At 40.4% G+C, this 14,039-nt stretch overlaps 2 protein-coding genes across 6 annotated transcripts; one reads left to right on the top strand and one right to left on the bottom strand.

The window, feature by feature from the left end:
- Positions 1-246: 246 nt before the first annotated feature.
- On the bottom strand, positions 247-6,947 carry BNAC05G11110D. Its single transcript, XM_013828197.3, has 3 exons — positions 6,247-6,947; positions 4,430-4,602; positions 247-624 (listed from the first exon to the last, which is right to left on the bottom strand). The coding sequence occupies exons 1-3, from the start codon at positions 6,817-6,819 to the stop codon at positions 447-449; spliced, it is 924 nt and encodes a 307-aa protein (XP_013683651.1). The 5' UTR covers positions 6,820-6,947; the 3' UTR covers positions 247-446.
- A 484-nt stretch (positions 6,948-7,431) lies between these two features.
- Positions 7,432-13,671, top strand: LOC125581889. 5 transcript variants are annotated; one of them, XM_048748077.1, is made up of 7 exons: positions 7,436-7,841; positions 8,499-8,538; positions 8,630-10,314; positions 10,461-11,231; positions 11,308-11,591; positions 11,672-11,777; positions 11,848-13,671. In XM_048748077.1, exons 3-4 carry the CDS (start codon positions 8,788-8,790, stop codon positions 11,058-11,060), a joined length of 2,127 nt encoding a protein of 708 aa, XP_048604034.1. In that variant the 5' UTR covers positions 7,436-7,841; positions 8,499-8,538; positions 8,630-8,787; the 3' UTR covers positions 11,061-11,231; positions 11,308-11,591; positions 11,672-11,777; positions 11,848-13,671. The 5 variants fall into 5 exon arrangements, with proteins under 5 accessions (XP_048604037.1, XP_048604034.1, XP_048604035.1 ...); XM_048748078.1 differs by having other exon boundaries at positions 8,482-8,538; XM_048748076.1 differs by having other exon boundaries at positions 7,436-8,538; positions 11,848-12,441; positions 12,649-13,671.
- The last annotated feature ends 368 nt before the right edge of the window (positions 13,672-14,039 follow it).

Raw genomic sequence — 14,039 nt, 5'->3', positions numbered from 1 at the left:
GATGAACATCACAACATACACCACGTTTTCTGATTATTAAGGCCCAAGTATTTATTCAATAGTCCAACCCCGGATAAGTATGGAATTAAGGTTTTTGTTTTTGCTCCACCCCAAAATATTTGTGGTTAGCTAACTTTGGTGATGTCAACTAAATCGATCTTATGTCAGTTCCTTCATGTACTTCATTTTAACTGTCTGGCTCAGTTTGAATATAGCATATGTTAAGTTGTCGGAGAAGAACAGATATAGAGAAAATAGCCATTTTTATTTATTTTGAGTCTACATACTACAAACCATATAAAATTTTCGTTACATGTATATTACACACGCATTCTTTTTAATATTATACACGCATATTGCATTTGCATATGTGTATTAAACATGCATACATACTATATTGTTTATTTAGATACTAATGTATGTATAGGAAGGTGTACATATGTGATTTAGGATGTCGTGGAAATACGAGCGTGCTTGGGAAAATCACGGAAGATGGTAGTTGGAGGAATGTGGCCAATTTCATCACTCAATTGCTCTTTTTCTTCTTCTTCTGCTTCTTCTTCTTCTTCATATTCGTCATCCTCCACATCCCACAAAAACCTTGCGTATGAAGCTTGCACATAGCTGCACCATTATATAATTGTTATACCATAGTCCATAAAGTTTAAAGTTGCACAAACACAAAGATTATAATAACTTCTCTTCTTATTAGATTTAGAAACTCTCTCAAAACTAAATCTTTCAATGTGTTTCTCTTGATGGAACATCTCTCCATGAGAACTCTTTATATAGGAAGAAGCTTCATCTTTTCCTAAAGGGGAAGCTACATCTTTTCCTAAATGCGAAGCTACATCTTTTCCTAATAATAATATGGAAACATTCCTAAGCTCGATATGTTTTACTTTTTCCTTAACCCATCAAACTTCACTTTAATGAGTTAACTTGCTCCTTAAGTTAATTGGAATTATCCAACATTCTCCCCCTTAATTCCAACTTGAATCTTAGGTATGTTGATCTTCTGAACTCCGATGAACTTCCATAGACCGTTACTAGGTGCATCGCATTTCTTCGATACGATGTTGCATCAGAACGTGAGTATAGATGCTTCACTGCTTCTCTATGACTCTCTCTTAAGCATCCTATGGTGCTTCGATACGATGTTGCATCAATCTCAGGCTCCTCCTCTGCCTTTGATACTTTCAAACTCGTGTGCATCAGAACTTGAGTATAGTTACATGACTCCATCTTCGTCTTGACAAGTATACCTTGCGCGTATCCTTCTTGTTTGATGTGAATGCCATCAGCTCCTTGCGTTACTTCTATACCAAGATAGTATGTAAGCATCTCGAGGTCTGACATCTCAAATCTTCTTGACATATCATCTTTGAATTGCTTGATAACATTGAGCGAAGTCCCTGTTACAAACAAGTCATCGATGTATATAGCTATGATCAGAAGCTCCCCCTTCTATTTCTTTTGATATACCGCAAGTTCCTTGGTGCACTTCGTGAACTCCATCTCCTTGAGAACACGGTCGAGTTTGATGTTCCAAGCTCTTAGAGCAACTGGTGCAAATACTTCGTCGAAGTCTATGCCTTGTTGTTGCACGTAGCCTTTTGCGACTAGCCTTGCTTTGTATTTGATCACCATTCCATCTGCATTCCTCTTGATCTTATAGATACACTTCAAACCTATCAGTTTCACACCTGCAGGCTTCTTGACGAGCTTCCAGGTCTTATTTTTGATGATAGATTCGATCTCTGCCTTCATTGCATCGATCCAAGCTTGTATCACTGCAGTTTCGATGTAACTTTCTGGTTCACCATCGATGGTGAGCAAGAGTCTGCCACCTTCAAATTCAGCAAGTAGGATGTAATCATCGAACCGCTTTGGTTTTCTGATGTTACGACCATATCTTGATGTTACATGCTGGTCTTGGTTTGCATCGTTGTTCTCTGCTACTTGCTCTTGTTCACCTGCGTCTACAGCTTCTTCTTCTTCATTATTGTTTTGCTCTTCGTGGTGTTGGTGATCTTGATGCTCATCACCATCTCCTTCTTCTGTAACATCAATATGAGGAAGCTTGAATGATCCTGGTTCTTCGTCCACGTTTCTTGATAGTGTATACGATGCGGTGAGATGTCTAGTTACACCGTTTTCTTCACAAAAACGAATGAAATCAGAAGATGTGAACTCTCCTCCTCTATCGGTGCGAAAATTCTTGAGTTGTAGCTTCGTTTGATTCTCCACGTACTCCTTGAACTTTTTGAACCGATCGAACGCTTCACTCTTCTCTCTTAGCAGCATCGTCCACATATATCTTGAGTAATCATCAATTAAGACAAATACATATCTATTGTTTGCTGGTGTTGATGGTGATATCGGACCGCACAAGTCACCATGTACCAACTCCAATGCGTGTGATGCTCGATACTTTTCTTTAAGCAGGAAAGACTTTCGAGTTTGCTTCCCAACTAAGCAGGCGTTGCACACATCTTTCTCGTGTATCACCTGAGGCATCCCTACTACCATCTCTTTGTCTACCATATTCTTCATGATTCCAAAGTTCACATGTCCTAGCCGTGCATTCCACGTCCATGTAACATCAGTTTCTTGTATTTGAAGACACTTCGGATATTCACCCTCCATTGGCGTCTTGTACAATCGGTTTGGTTGCCTTGCGACTTGTACTAATAGCTTTCCACGGGGATCTTTCAGCATCAGTAAGTCCTCTTCCATATTAACCTCACAACCCATCTCGGTTGCTTGTCCAAGACTTATGATATTGTGTTTAAGACTTGGGATGTAGTAGATATCTTTGAGTGCTCTTCTCTCCCATGTTTTTCCGATGAACGTGATCGAACCTTTCCCAACAATCTCGATGTTTGATCCATCACCGAATTTGACTTTGCCTTTGATGCTATCATCTAGGTTTGAGAAGAACTCTCTCTTGCCTGTCATATGGTTACTTGCACCATTGTCAAGGTACCATATACTCGTATTTCCATCGCATTCATCAAACCTCTTAGGAAACACTCTCTCTTCGTTGAGGAATACTACTTTATGCATATATAATGCATCCGCTTCTTGTGTTTCCGTTAGGTTAGCTTCTTCTCTTGGTCGTGTAGGACAATGTGACACGAAGTGCCCCATCTTGTCGCATCGCCAACATCTAACCTTAGAGTAGTCCTTCTTGGTCTTGTCTGAAGCTTCTCCTCCTTTGTTATGACCATCAGAAACATTAGACCTTCCTTGTCCTCTTCCTCTTCCACCATAACCTCTACCTATGCCTCTTCCTCGCAAGTTGTTATGGCTTCCACTACCTTGCATATCATTCTTTCCAAACATGAGCTTCGATTGACCTTCATCTTGGGTTTCTTCTTTGATGCGTTCTTCGAAAGCCTTCAATCTCCCAACAATGTCTTCGAATCCCGTTGAATTTAGATCCAGCACTTGTTCTAACGAAGCTACGATGTGAATGAACTTCGTTATTGGAAGTCCCTTCAGAAACTTCTTTACCAGCTTCGATGCTTCCATTATCTCTCCTAACGCGGCTGCTCTCGATGCTAAGCCTGAAAGTTTTCCTGCGTAGTCATCCACCGTGTCTGTGTCTGTCATCTTCAGTTTGTCGAACTCAGACATCAAAGTTTGTAACCTTGTTTCTCTCACGCGATCAGCACCTAGGTTACGGGATTTGATAGCTTCCCAAATCTTCTTCGATGTATCATGTTCTCCAATCTGAAGTATTAGCGCCTCCGGGACTGATTGAAAGATTAGAGCAATCGCCATATTGTTCTTCTTTGCATCGTTACTCCCTGGATCAATTATATCCCAAACTTCGTATAAACGAAGCATCACTTTCATTCGCATCGACCATACGGTGTAGTTGGTCGATGTTAGCATCGGACATCGTATGTCCTTCTTCTTCATCTCAAGACCTTTATCACGTGCTTGAGAATCGTCTCCCATGTTTTGATCGAAGTTACAACTCCTCTTGTAAACGACTTTCGAAACCTGGAGCTCTGATACCAATTAAAGTTGCACAAACACAAAGATTATAAGAACTTCTCTTCTTATTAGATTTAGAAACTCTCTCAAAACTAAATCTTTCAATGTGTTTCTCTTGATGGAACATTTCTCCATGAGAACTCTTTATATAGGAAGAAGCTACATCTTTTCCTAAAGGCGAAGCTACATCTTTTCCTAATAATAATATGGAAACATTCCTAAGCTCGATATGTTTTCATTTTTCCTTAACCCATCAAACTTCACTTTAATGAGTTAACTTGCTCATTAAGTTAATTGGAATTATCCAACAAAAATCTGATTAGTTATCCACATAAGTGTTACGTAAGCAAAAAATATATATAAAAAAAAGAAGAAATAAGTGTTACATAAGCTATAGGTATAGATCTTGTAAAAAATTTACCAATCTTCTGGGGACATTTTGGCAGCTTGTTGGAAATAGGAGTGGGCTCTTTTACGATCGCCGTGGTTATGTAAAATGAGATCGGCGTATAGCGAGAGAATGTTTCCATCGTTGGTGTTCCCCAAAATTGCTCTTTCACAATACTCTTCTGCTTTCTTCAAGTCTCCTCTCACCTGTTTCATATTTAAATATCCATGCATTAGAAACTTTTTACGTGGATATCTTCTACTAAAATATCATGTACTATTTAAGATCCTATATAAAATATCCTGTATAAAATAATAAAAAGAGACATTTAAAAACGGCTAATATATTGTGAAAAAAAAGGAGACGCTCTCAGGCACACTTATCGAAGCCCTAAAATCAGATATGGTTCCCGACGCCGGCAGTTCCACAGCTCGCCGGCGTCGCTGCTTCTCGCCATGCTCTGCTCTCTTCTCTCCTGTTTTTCCTTTGTATGCTACTTTGCTTCACGGATCTCTCGAGGCGTTTGGTTTTGTGGTTCTCTCCGTCGTGGATGGCTTCGCTCGTCGTCGCTGCTACCAAGCCAAAGCCCTCTGGATCCTGTCTCTCACCTGTAACCCTCTTCAGCCGCTACTAACTACGCCTGTTTCAGATCTACTTTTGACTACTTATGTGTGTGGGGATCCATACTTATCCTGGTGGTTTGAACTGAATCTGTATCTCTCCGGCCGTATCGTTGGGTTCAAGGTACTCACTTGTTTTCCCTCTCTGCCTTGTTCTATTGCCTTGATTTCAGATGCATATCTGGTCATCGGTGTTTGTGGGGTTTCACTTATATCACTGCAAACAAGTTTTGACGGCTGGGGACTCCCACCGCGAACACCTCCTGCAGCTCTACACACTGACGATTGCTCATTCTCTTTAAGCTGGTTAGACTTCATTGACCTGAGGCTCAACTCTGTTTCAGATAAACCCTCTTGGCTCCAACACGGTAATGTTGAAGCTGCGAAAAGTTTCTGCCTGATCTCAGTTATTGTCTTCAAAGAATCCATCTTCAAGCTCAATCCTCTTTCAGTCTGGGTGAAGCTACAAATGTTAGGATCAGAAGGATATACTCTAATCCCTGGTGCAATCTTTGGAGGGCTTCCAAAATGTTCAAGCATAGCACACCATCAAAGTTCAACTCCAACAAGAGCAAATACCAAGAAATTTATGTCAGTAAGTTGGAGTCTATCAAAGCTTGGAGATTGTAGTCCCTTAGCACTTTTCTTAATAAAGGCTAGCCAAACTTCCTCATGCCGGGGCCATGAGAGACCACTTTTCACCATCCTCCACTTCGTAGGAGTGACAACTTCCACCAAAATCCCTCTTCGTGAGAAGGACTCTTTCTTTGGCTATGTAGTCAATGATCATTGTCGATTTCCTTACCGTTTGTTGCCTTATGTGATGGTTCGTTTGGGACCGGAAGGCACAACGATACTCATTTCGATGAGCATCGAGGTTATGGATCATTCAACGTCACAATATACGGTGACTATTCCCGTTGAAGAACTTGAAGGACGATGTAATCACTCTTGGAGCTTACTTGTATGTGGCACCTTTGAACTTTCTTTTGACTTGTTATCAAGCTTGTCAAAGCTTGCGTCTCTATCTTTCTCTTGCCTTGTATTGAATGTATCCAGTAGGATCGCACATCTACTTTCAGATGTTGCTTATATCTTTGTAGTTGGCTAAGTTTTATGAATGAAATATGTTGTGTTTCAAAAAAAAAAAAACGGCTAATATATTTTTTTCTTTTGTTTTGTTTATGTCTCTATTCTCTGTTTTTCCAAATCTCTACTCAACTTATGTACCTCTTTCAAAAACTTGGCGTAGTTTCCGGTCAGAAGCGAATTTCCAGGTGTCAAGTTGATCATCTCCCGGTAATACACATCGGTGGCGTCCTCACTTCCACTTCTTCCACTGTCATCTCCGCCGTTACAGATCTTGACGCCGCTGCTCCCCATACCACCACCACCACCCATCACAAGAGCCTCCGGATGATCTTCAACATCACTGACCTTCTCTCCCAGCCTAGAGCCCGAGAACAGTCTTTCCGTTAAAAGGTTCGAGGACGGATCCAAAATCTTTCCGTTGTAGGCTGTTCCATGGGAACTTTCATCTAACGATGACCTTCGTTGCTTTCGTGGTAATACGTTACTGCTGTCATGTACGTTGTAACTTGATTTAAGAACGCTTTCCCTGTGCTCAGAGAAAGCTTGGTGCAATATCTCCCCAGTGTGTTCATCTATGGACTTTGAAGCGAGAAGAGACAACGATCTGTTTCGGGGCTGGAGCAGTGACTCCGGCTCCGGTGACGATTCTCTCGAGCAGTGTTGTTGTAGCCATGAGTTGAGTATTGGAGCAGATGTGGTTCTCAGTAACATGATGATGATGATGGTCACTCGGTTAATCAAAATTAAATTTTTATACTAACAAAAACTCCATTAGATTTTAACCCTCATGCATGAGTCTCTTGATAATGTGTATATTCGCTAGTCTACTGGGGGGTCTTTATATAATGGTAAGCCGCATGTATATATTATTGGTCTCAGTACACACCAGCCAAGAGAAAAAAACAATATGTGACGGGACCATAGACTTATAGATAAAGATCGTAGGAAACCCTTGGCCTTTGATGCTTTGACACATTGAGCACACCACATGGGCAAGTGTGGGGTCCACATTTCACCCTTTTGTCCTCATCAGTACATAGTTTCTTACAGAAACTGACGGTGCTGGGTGAAGCATGAGATGGAGACAAACTCTAAACGTAACTGTCAGCTACAGTTTTAATCTCAGGTCGAGACAATAAGCGACACGTTTTTTTAGATTGTAGCTGAGGAATGGAGACGCTAAATACGGCAAGCGGTGAGAGACGAGAGATCTGAATGCTTCACATTCAACATTATCATTCTCACGCTTTTATCAACTAGCGGAGGCACTGTTCTTTTGCGGATTAAATGTATGCAGTATATAATAACGTATTTGAGAGTTTCTACTTGAACCTAGTTACTGCAATATGTAGTTCCATATTATGATATTTTTACTGCAAAAAAAGTCCACATTGATAGCAATAGCTCGTTTTACCGAACTGTTATTGTAGGAAATTAAAAAAAATTTGTGTAGTATAATAGTGCTATATAAACGCGATGACAGTGTTTCATTAAGCGGGAACCCAAAATTAGCTTTTCCGCGTACACACTTAGTAAAAATCATTAATCAACTCACTTTACCTCTCTCTAATCGTGTTTTCCCTCTATCTTCCCTAATTTTCTCCTCTTTCTCACATAACCCTAGCTAAAATTTATCGAGCTCCATTCTACACCTCTAAACACTGTTCCGCCTCTCCCATCCGCCAATTAAAGCTCCGTCATCCACCATTCCGAGACCATTTCCGTTGCTGAAGGTATCGAAGGTCGCCATTACGCCATTTCTGTCGATAGTTAATTTCCTGATTTGATTTCCTGTTTTCATTTCATATTTGCTTAGATTTCATCTTTCGTTTGATTTCCTTTAACTAGGATTGTTGTTTTATCAATTTCGATTTAGACTTTAAGGATTCGATTTGCGAAATAAAATTTATTTGCATGTCTTCGTTTTCGTTTTAGTTTTATCAGCTCGATTACTTGTTACTTATTCGAATAATTTACTGATTCTGTGTTGTGTCATTGTGTTGTGTGATTCTGTAGTATTTGATTGAAGATCTATCGTTTTTGTAGTCATTGTGTCAGTGTGTTGTGTGATTCTGTAGTTTGTTCAGAATAATATATCGAGTAGAAGAGATGCCTCTTATGTGTCCTGTGTCATTTGTTCAGAATCGTAGTAGATTTGCGTTTTATCTAATGTAATTTTTTATTATTTGTGCTCGTTTTAGCAATGAATTCGAGGATAAGTTATGTGCTTCATCTAATGTCATTTTATTATGTTATTTGTTCTGACTCTGAGTGCTTTTACTATGAAATCGAGGACAAGTTCTGAGTATTCTGAGTGATTATACTATTACTCTGATGACTCTGATGACAATTTGTCAAAAATTGTTACTGAAGTTTCAGTTTTGGTTTAGAATATATAATGGTGGACAAGGCATGGGTTCATCTTAGCAGGTACTGCTTTTAATATTATCTGTTATGTTTCAGTATGTGTTGAGAGACTTAAATCGTTTATTTTTTTTTTGCTTTTCATGATCCACTGAAGAGTTGATCCTGCGTATGAGAGAGGGGCTTCAGAGTTTGTACGAGATGTGGCTGCAGGTCTGGGAGGGACTGATATGATTGTATGTCCCCTGCATTGACTGCCGTAATATAGATCGTCACTCAGGAGTTGTGGTAGTTGATCATCTAGTTACTGGGGGAATGGAGGAGTCTTACAAGAAGCGGCCTGATTGGTATCTACATGGAGAATTGGACTCAAGAGTTGAATCTGAAAGCAACACAAGTCAGTGGAATGATGATATCTTCGGGTTATACAGAGCCGCTGAGTGTTTTGATGAAGATTTAGCTGGTACTGGGGAGTTATCTGAGATGGCAGAGGGAGACGACAAGAAAGAGGATGAATTCCTGGCAAAGATAGCTGAAGCCGAAACCCCATTGTATCTGAGCTGTGCATCACACAACAAGTTATCTGCCATTGTTTCTTTAATCAGACTGAAGACACAAAATGGGTGGTCTGACAAGAGCTTCAACGATCTGCTTGAGACCTTACCAGAGATGTTTCCAGAGGATAATGTGCTCCACACTTCGCTGTATGAGGTGAAGAAATTTCTGAAATCTTTTGATATGGGTTACGAGAAGATTCACGCATGCGTCAATGACTGCTGTCTATTCCGAAAGAGGTACAAGAAGCTTGAGAAGTGTCCAAAATGCAAGGCTTCAAGATGGAAGACCAATATGCACACTGGTGAGAAGAAGAAAGATGTCCCACAGAAAGTATTACATTACTTTCCCATCATACCAAGATTGAAGAGGATGTTCCGGTCTGAGCAAATGGCAAAGGATTTGAGGTGGTACTTCACCAACAAAAGCACAGATGGAAAACTTTGGCACCCTGTTGATTCAGTGACATGGGATCAGGTGAATGCAAAACACCCGGCCTTTGCAGCAGAAGAAAGGAACCTGAGGCTTGGTCTTTCAACTGACGGATTTAATCCCTTCAATATGAAGAATTCGATGTACAGTTGCTGGTCTGTTTTGCTAGTGAACTATAACTTGCTGCCTGACCTATGCATGAAGAAGGAGAACATCTTGCTTTCGTTGTTGATTCCTGGTCCACAACAGCCTGGTAATAGCATCGATGTGTACTTAGAACCCCTCATCGACGATTTAAACCATCTGTGGAGCAGTGGAGAGGTAACCTACGATGCTGTAACTTGTTGTACTTTTAATCTTAATGCAATGCTGCCTTGGACGATCAGTGATTTCCCAGCTTATGAGAATCTTGCAGGCTGTAAAGTCAAGGGGAAAATGGGGTGTCCGTTATGTGGAAAGAAGACAGATAGTATGTGGCTAAAGTTCAGCAGAAAACATGTCTACATGTGCCATAGAAAGGGTCTGCCACCAACTCATAGTTTTAGAGGAAAGAAGAAGTGGTTTGATGGAAAAGCTGAACAAGGGAGAAGGGGTAGAATACTAACAGGTCGTGAAATTTCTCAAAATCTGAGAAACTTCAACAATGACTTTGGAAATTTTAAGAGATCTGCAAGTAAGAGGAAAAGGATTCAGAGTACTGATTTAAGCTCTGATGTTGAGGCTTTATCTAGTGAATCAGAGGAAGAAGAAGAGGAAGAGGAAGAGGAAGAGGAAGAGGAAGAAGTTCAAGTCGATGAAGATGAGTTATCTCGGTGGAAGAAGAGATCAATCTTCTTCAGGCTACCATACTGGGAGGTATGAATTTTTTCTGTTTCTGTTTATGAATTATTTCTTTTTATGTTTATGGATTTTATGAAGAAGAGATCAATCTTCGTTATGTTTCTGTTTATGATTTTTTTATATTTAATTTTGAGTTTATGTTTTCTTTCTGTTTCGCGTAGGAACTTCCGATGAGACACAACTTGGATGCCATACATGTGGAGAGGAATGTGGCTGCGAGTTTAGTTTCCACATTGTTGCACTCTGGAAAATCTAAGGATGGTCTTGCTGCTCGTAAAGATCTGGAGGAATTTGGTATTAGGCAGGAGTTGCACCCTAAAATCCAAGGAAAACGAACATATCTTCCTCCAGCACTATGGTCTTTGTCGAAGGCAGAGAAGAAGATCTTTTGCAGGCGACTATTTGACTTCAAAGGGCCAGATGGATATTGCTCAAACATTTCAAGAGGTGTTTCACTAGATGACTGTAAAGTATCAGGTTTGAAATCCCATGACTATCATGTTTTAATGCAGCAACTTCTTCTGATTGCGCTTAAAGGATCGTTACCTAAAGGACCTAGGCTAGCCATTTTGAGGCTGTGCGCATTCTTCAATATGCTGTGTCAGAGAGTGATTGATAGGGAGAAGCTATTGGTTATGGAAGCTGAGATTGTTGAGACTCTATGCTTGTTTGAAAGATTTTTTCCTCCAAGCTTCTTTGATATCATGGTCCATTTTGAGGTTGTGCGCATTGTTCAATATGTTGTGCCAGAGAGTGATTGATAGGGAGAAGCTATTGGTTATGGAAGCTGAGATTGTTGAGACTCTATGCTTGTTTGAAAGATTTTTCCCTCCAAGCTTCTTTGATATCATGGTCCATTTGACTGTGCACCTAGGAAGGGAAGCCCGCCTTGGTGGACCAGTCCAATTTAGATGGATGTACCCATTTGAAAGGTATTATATATATGACTTTTTAAAATTTTGACTATACTCACTTTTGCTAATCAATCTATACTCACTTTCGTCTCAGGTACATAAAAGTCCTCAAAGACTTTGTGAGAAATCCTGCAAGACCTGAGGGGTGCATCGCTGAGTCGTATTTAGCTGAAGAATGTATCGGGTTTTGCAATGAATTTTTTAAGAAGACAACAGACGTAGAAGAAAAAATAGACAGAAACACAGAGTATGAGAACAATTCCATCTTAGAGGGTCGTCCAATATCCACAGGCACTCCAATTACTCTGACTGAAATGGAAAAGAAAGTAGCACATCTTGCTATCATCCAAAACATGGCTTTCGTGAACCATACGTAGAGTAAGTATCATATTTCACTTACTCTTTTGTTTTCTGATCAACCAATTGATTCATTTCTTTTACTTTCAATCTTTTACAAGTGAGCATCTACAGTATTTACAAGACACATGTGAAAAATGTCGGCGAGATGCATCAACCTTATCAAGTATGCACACAAAGAATTTCGCAACTTGGCTAAAAGAACAGGTTACTAATTTGTTTTCATAATTTCTCTTGTTGCCGTAGACATGTCTTTGACTTGATTTTACTTTGTTAGGTGCCTCTTGATTCTACAGAGCATGAAGAAACACTTAAGTGGATAACTTATGGTCCATGTTGTTCTGCAAGGTCTTATACATGATTCATAGTTAATGGGCAGGGGTTTCACACAACGTCAATTGATAGGAGAAGTCAGAATAGTGGGGTTTATTATGAGGCTACAGCAGTCTGTAGATCTAGTGCCAAAGATATATCACAGGTCGTCGATCTGGTTTCTTTTTACGGCAGAGTAACTGACATCATTTTGCTGGATTATAAAGTCTTCTATGTCCCTCTGTTCCGGTGTGAATGGGCAGTAAAGGGTAATGGAGTGAAGATTGAAGATGGTTTCACCCTTGTTAACCTCCATCATAGTCAAGCATCCTTTGCAAGTGATCTATACATTCTAGCATCTCAAGCAAAGCAAGTCTTTTACTCTAGGGAAGATGAGTCATCACATTGGTATACTGTTATGAGAGATCCTTCGAGAAGATACAGTAAGGAAGATATTCAAGAGGGGACTGCAAACATTGGGCCATTACCATCAAATATCGACATGGAAGTTGACATTGATGAGGCAGAGAATGTCAGAACTGATTGTGAAGGCATATATGTGTGAAACGTATCCCTTTTGATTATTTTCATTGTCTGTATGTTTGTTCGGTTTGGTCATTGTCTGTTTGTTTGGTTTGGTCATGGTCATTCTATGTTTGTTTGGAATGTTCGTTGTTTGTTTGTTTGGTTGGTCTTGGTCTGTTTGTTTGGATTTATCAGTGTCTGTTAGTTTCGAACTAATTCTTCCTTTCATAATTTGTTCCAGGTAAATTGTTATGGCCGGTGGAACGAAAAACAAAAGAGGAGGGAAGCCAAAAAAGAAAGAAAAACAAGCAGATGATGATGTTGAGTTCGTGCGTACTTTGGAGACAGGTGAGCAACATGTGACAGAACCAGAAGAAGGTGAGCAACATGTGAGAACCACAAGAAGATGAACAACATATGATAGAACCTGAGACAGAACGAGCTGATAGTGAGCCTGAAGGTGAGATCGGACAGTCTACAGTTCCGGAGCCAAAAGATTCAAACTCCCGTAAGAGAAAGCGTGGACCAACAATGATGAAAGACATAGCTAAAGATCCAAATAGCAGAGTTCATGTAGATTTCACTTTCATGGGAGAACCTTACTGATGCGCCTCAGTCCATGGATCAGTACATGGAACCGGACCAGATTGGAGATCAGGCCGATCAGAACAACTCAGCCGAGGTTCGTCTACCGAGCCGTGCCAACCAGGACGATCGTGCCGTGTACCACCTAGACCCGCTTACATCCGGGATGGAGCTTAGACCAGACCCACGTCCAGACATCCGAACTGACTAATCCAGTACGCGTTCTTCCCAGCCATCTCGACAAGCCAAAGCCAACAGCCGAGCCAGACTTGACTTGGATCGTGAGGTTTCCCAAAATGATCTAGACTTCTCTCTCTTGGTCCATTTGGTGCGAACCAAGTGTCCTAAAGACCAAACCGATGGACTATCTCTCATGTCTGACACTCTCTTGGATTTCTATCATTCATATTTCTCTAAGGCACGAATCATCCAGCTTTCTGAAGACTTAGGCCGCATCAGTACACTGCTTGATCACCCGGCGGACTGTCCAGACCGTCCCGAGTTCGTCCAGATCCTTACCGCGACAACTCCAACTTGGCCGAATGAATCTGGACATCAGCCGAAGAATCACTTTGACCAGATCTGATCTGAAGAGTTATTTGACTGCCTTTCAACATACCACAAGTAGTATAAGTATGTAAACTCTTTCTCATAATCAATGAATCGATTTTCCCCTTAAGTTTATGAGTTTATCTCTTTGTTCTTTGCTTAGAACAGTCTTTGTTTCTTGTCGAGTGATTCTCCAAGTAAACATATATTCCCTTGTTGGTCTTGACGTAACATTCCAAACCACAATTGAAGCCGGTAGTATCATAAGATATTTCCGCAACCTTGTGTGTCGCCTTTCAAACCACCCAGTTCTCCCATCTTTGCCGAGTTCATATCCAAAATCTCGTTGAGTGATCCTTGTCCGAATCTAGAACGTATCAAAGTGGTATCAGAGCCACTCAACCGGTATCATCTTTTCATTTTCTCATCGTTTCATCTTCTCATCTTCCATTTTCTAAATTTGTTCATCTTCTTCTTTCTATCTCAAATCCGGGCCAT

Source organism: Brassica napus, chromosome C2 (assembly GCF_020379485.1).
Source record: "Brassica napus cultivar Da-Ae chromosome C2, Da-Ae, whole genome shotgun sequence".
Lineage (NCBI taxonomy): Eukaryota > Viridiplantae > Streptophyta > Magnoliopsida > Brassicales > Brassicaceae > Brassica > Brassica napus.
The sequence above is the reverse complement of the archived record's forward strand: the minus strand, read 5'-3'. Positions and strand labels throughout refer to the sequence as shown.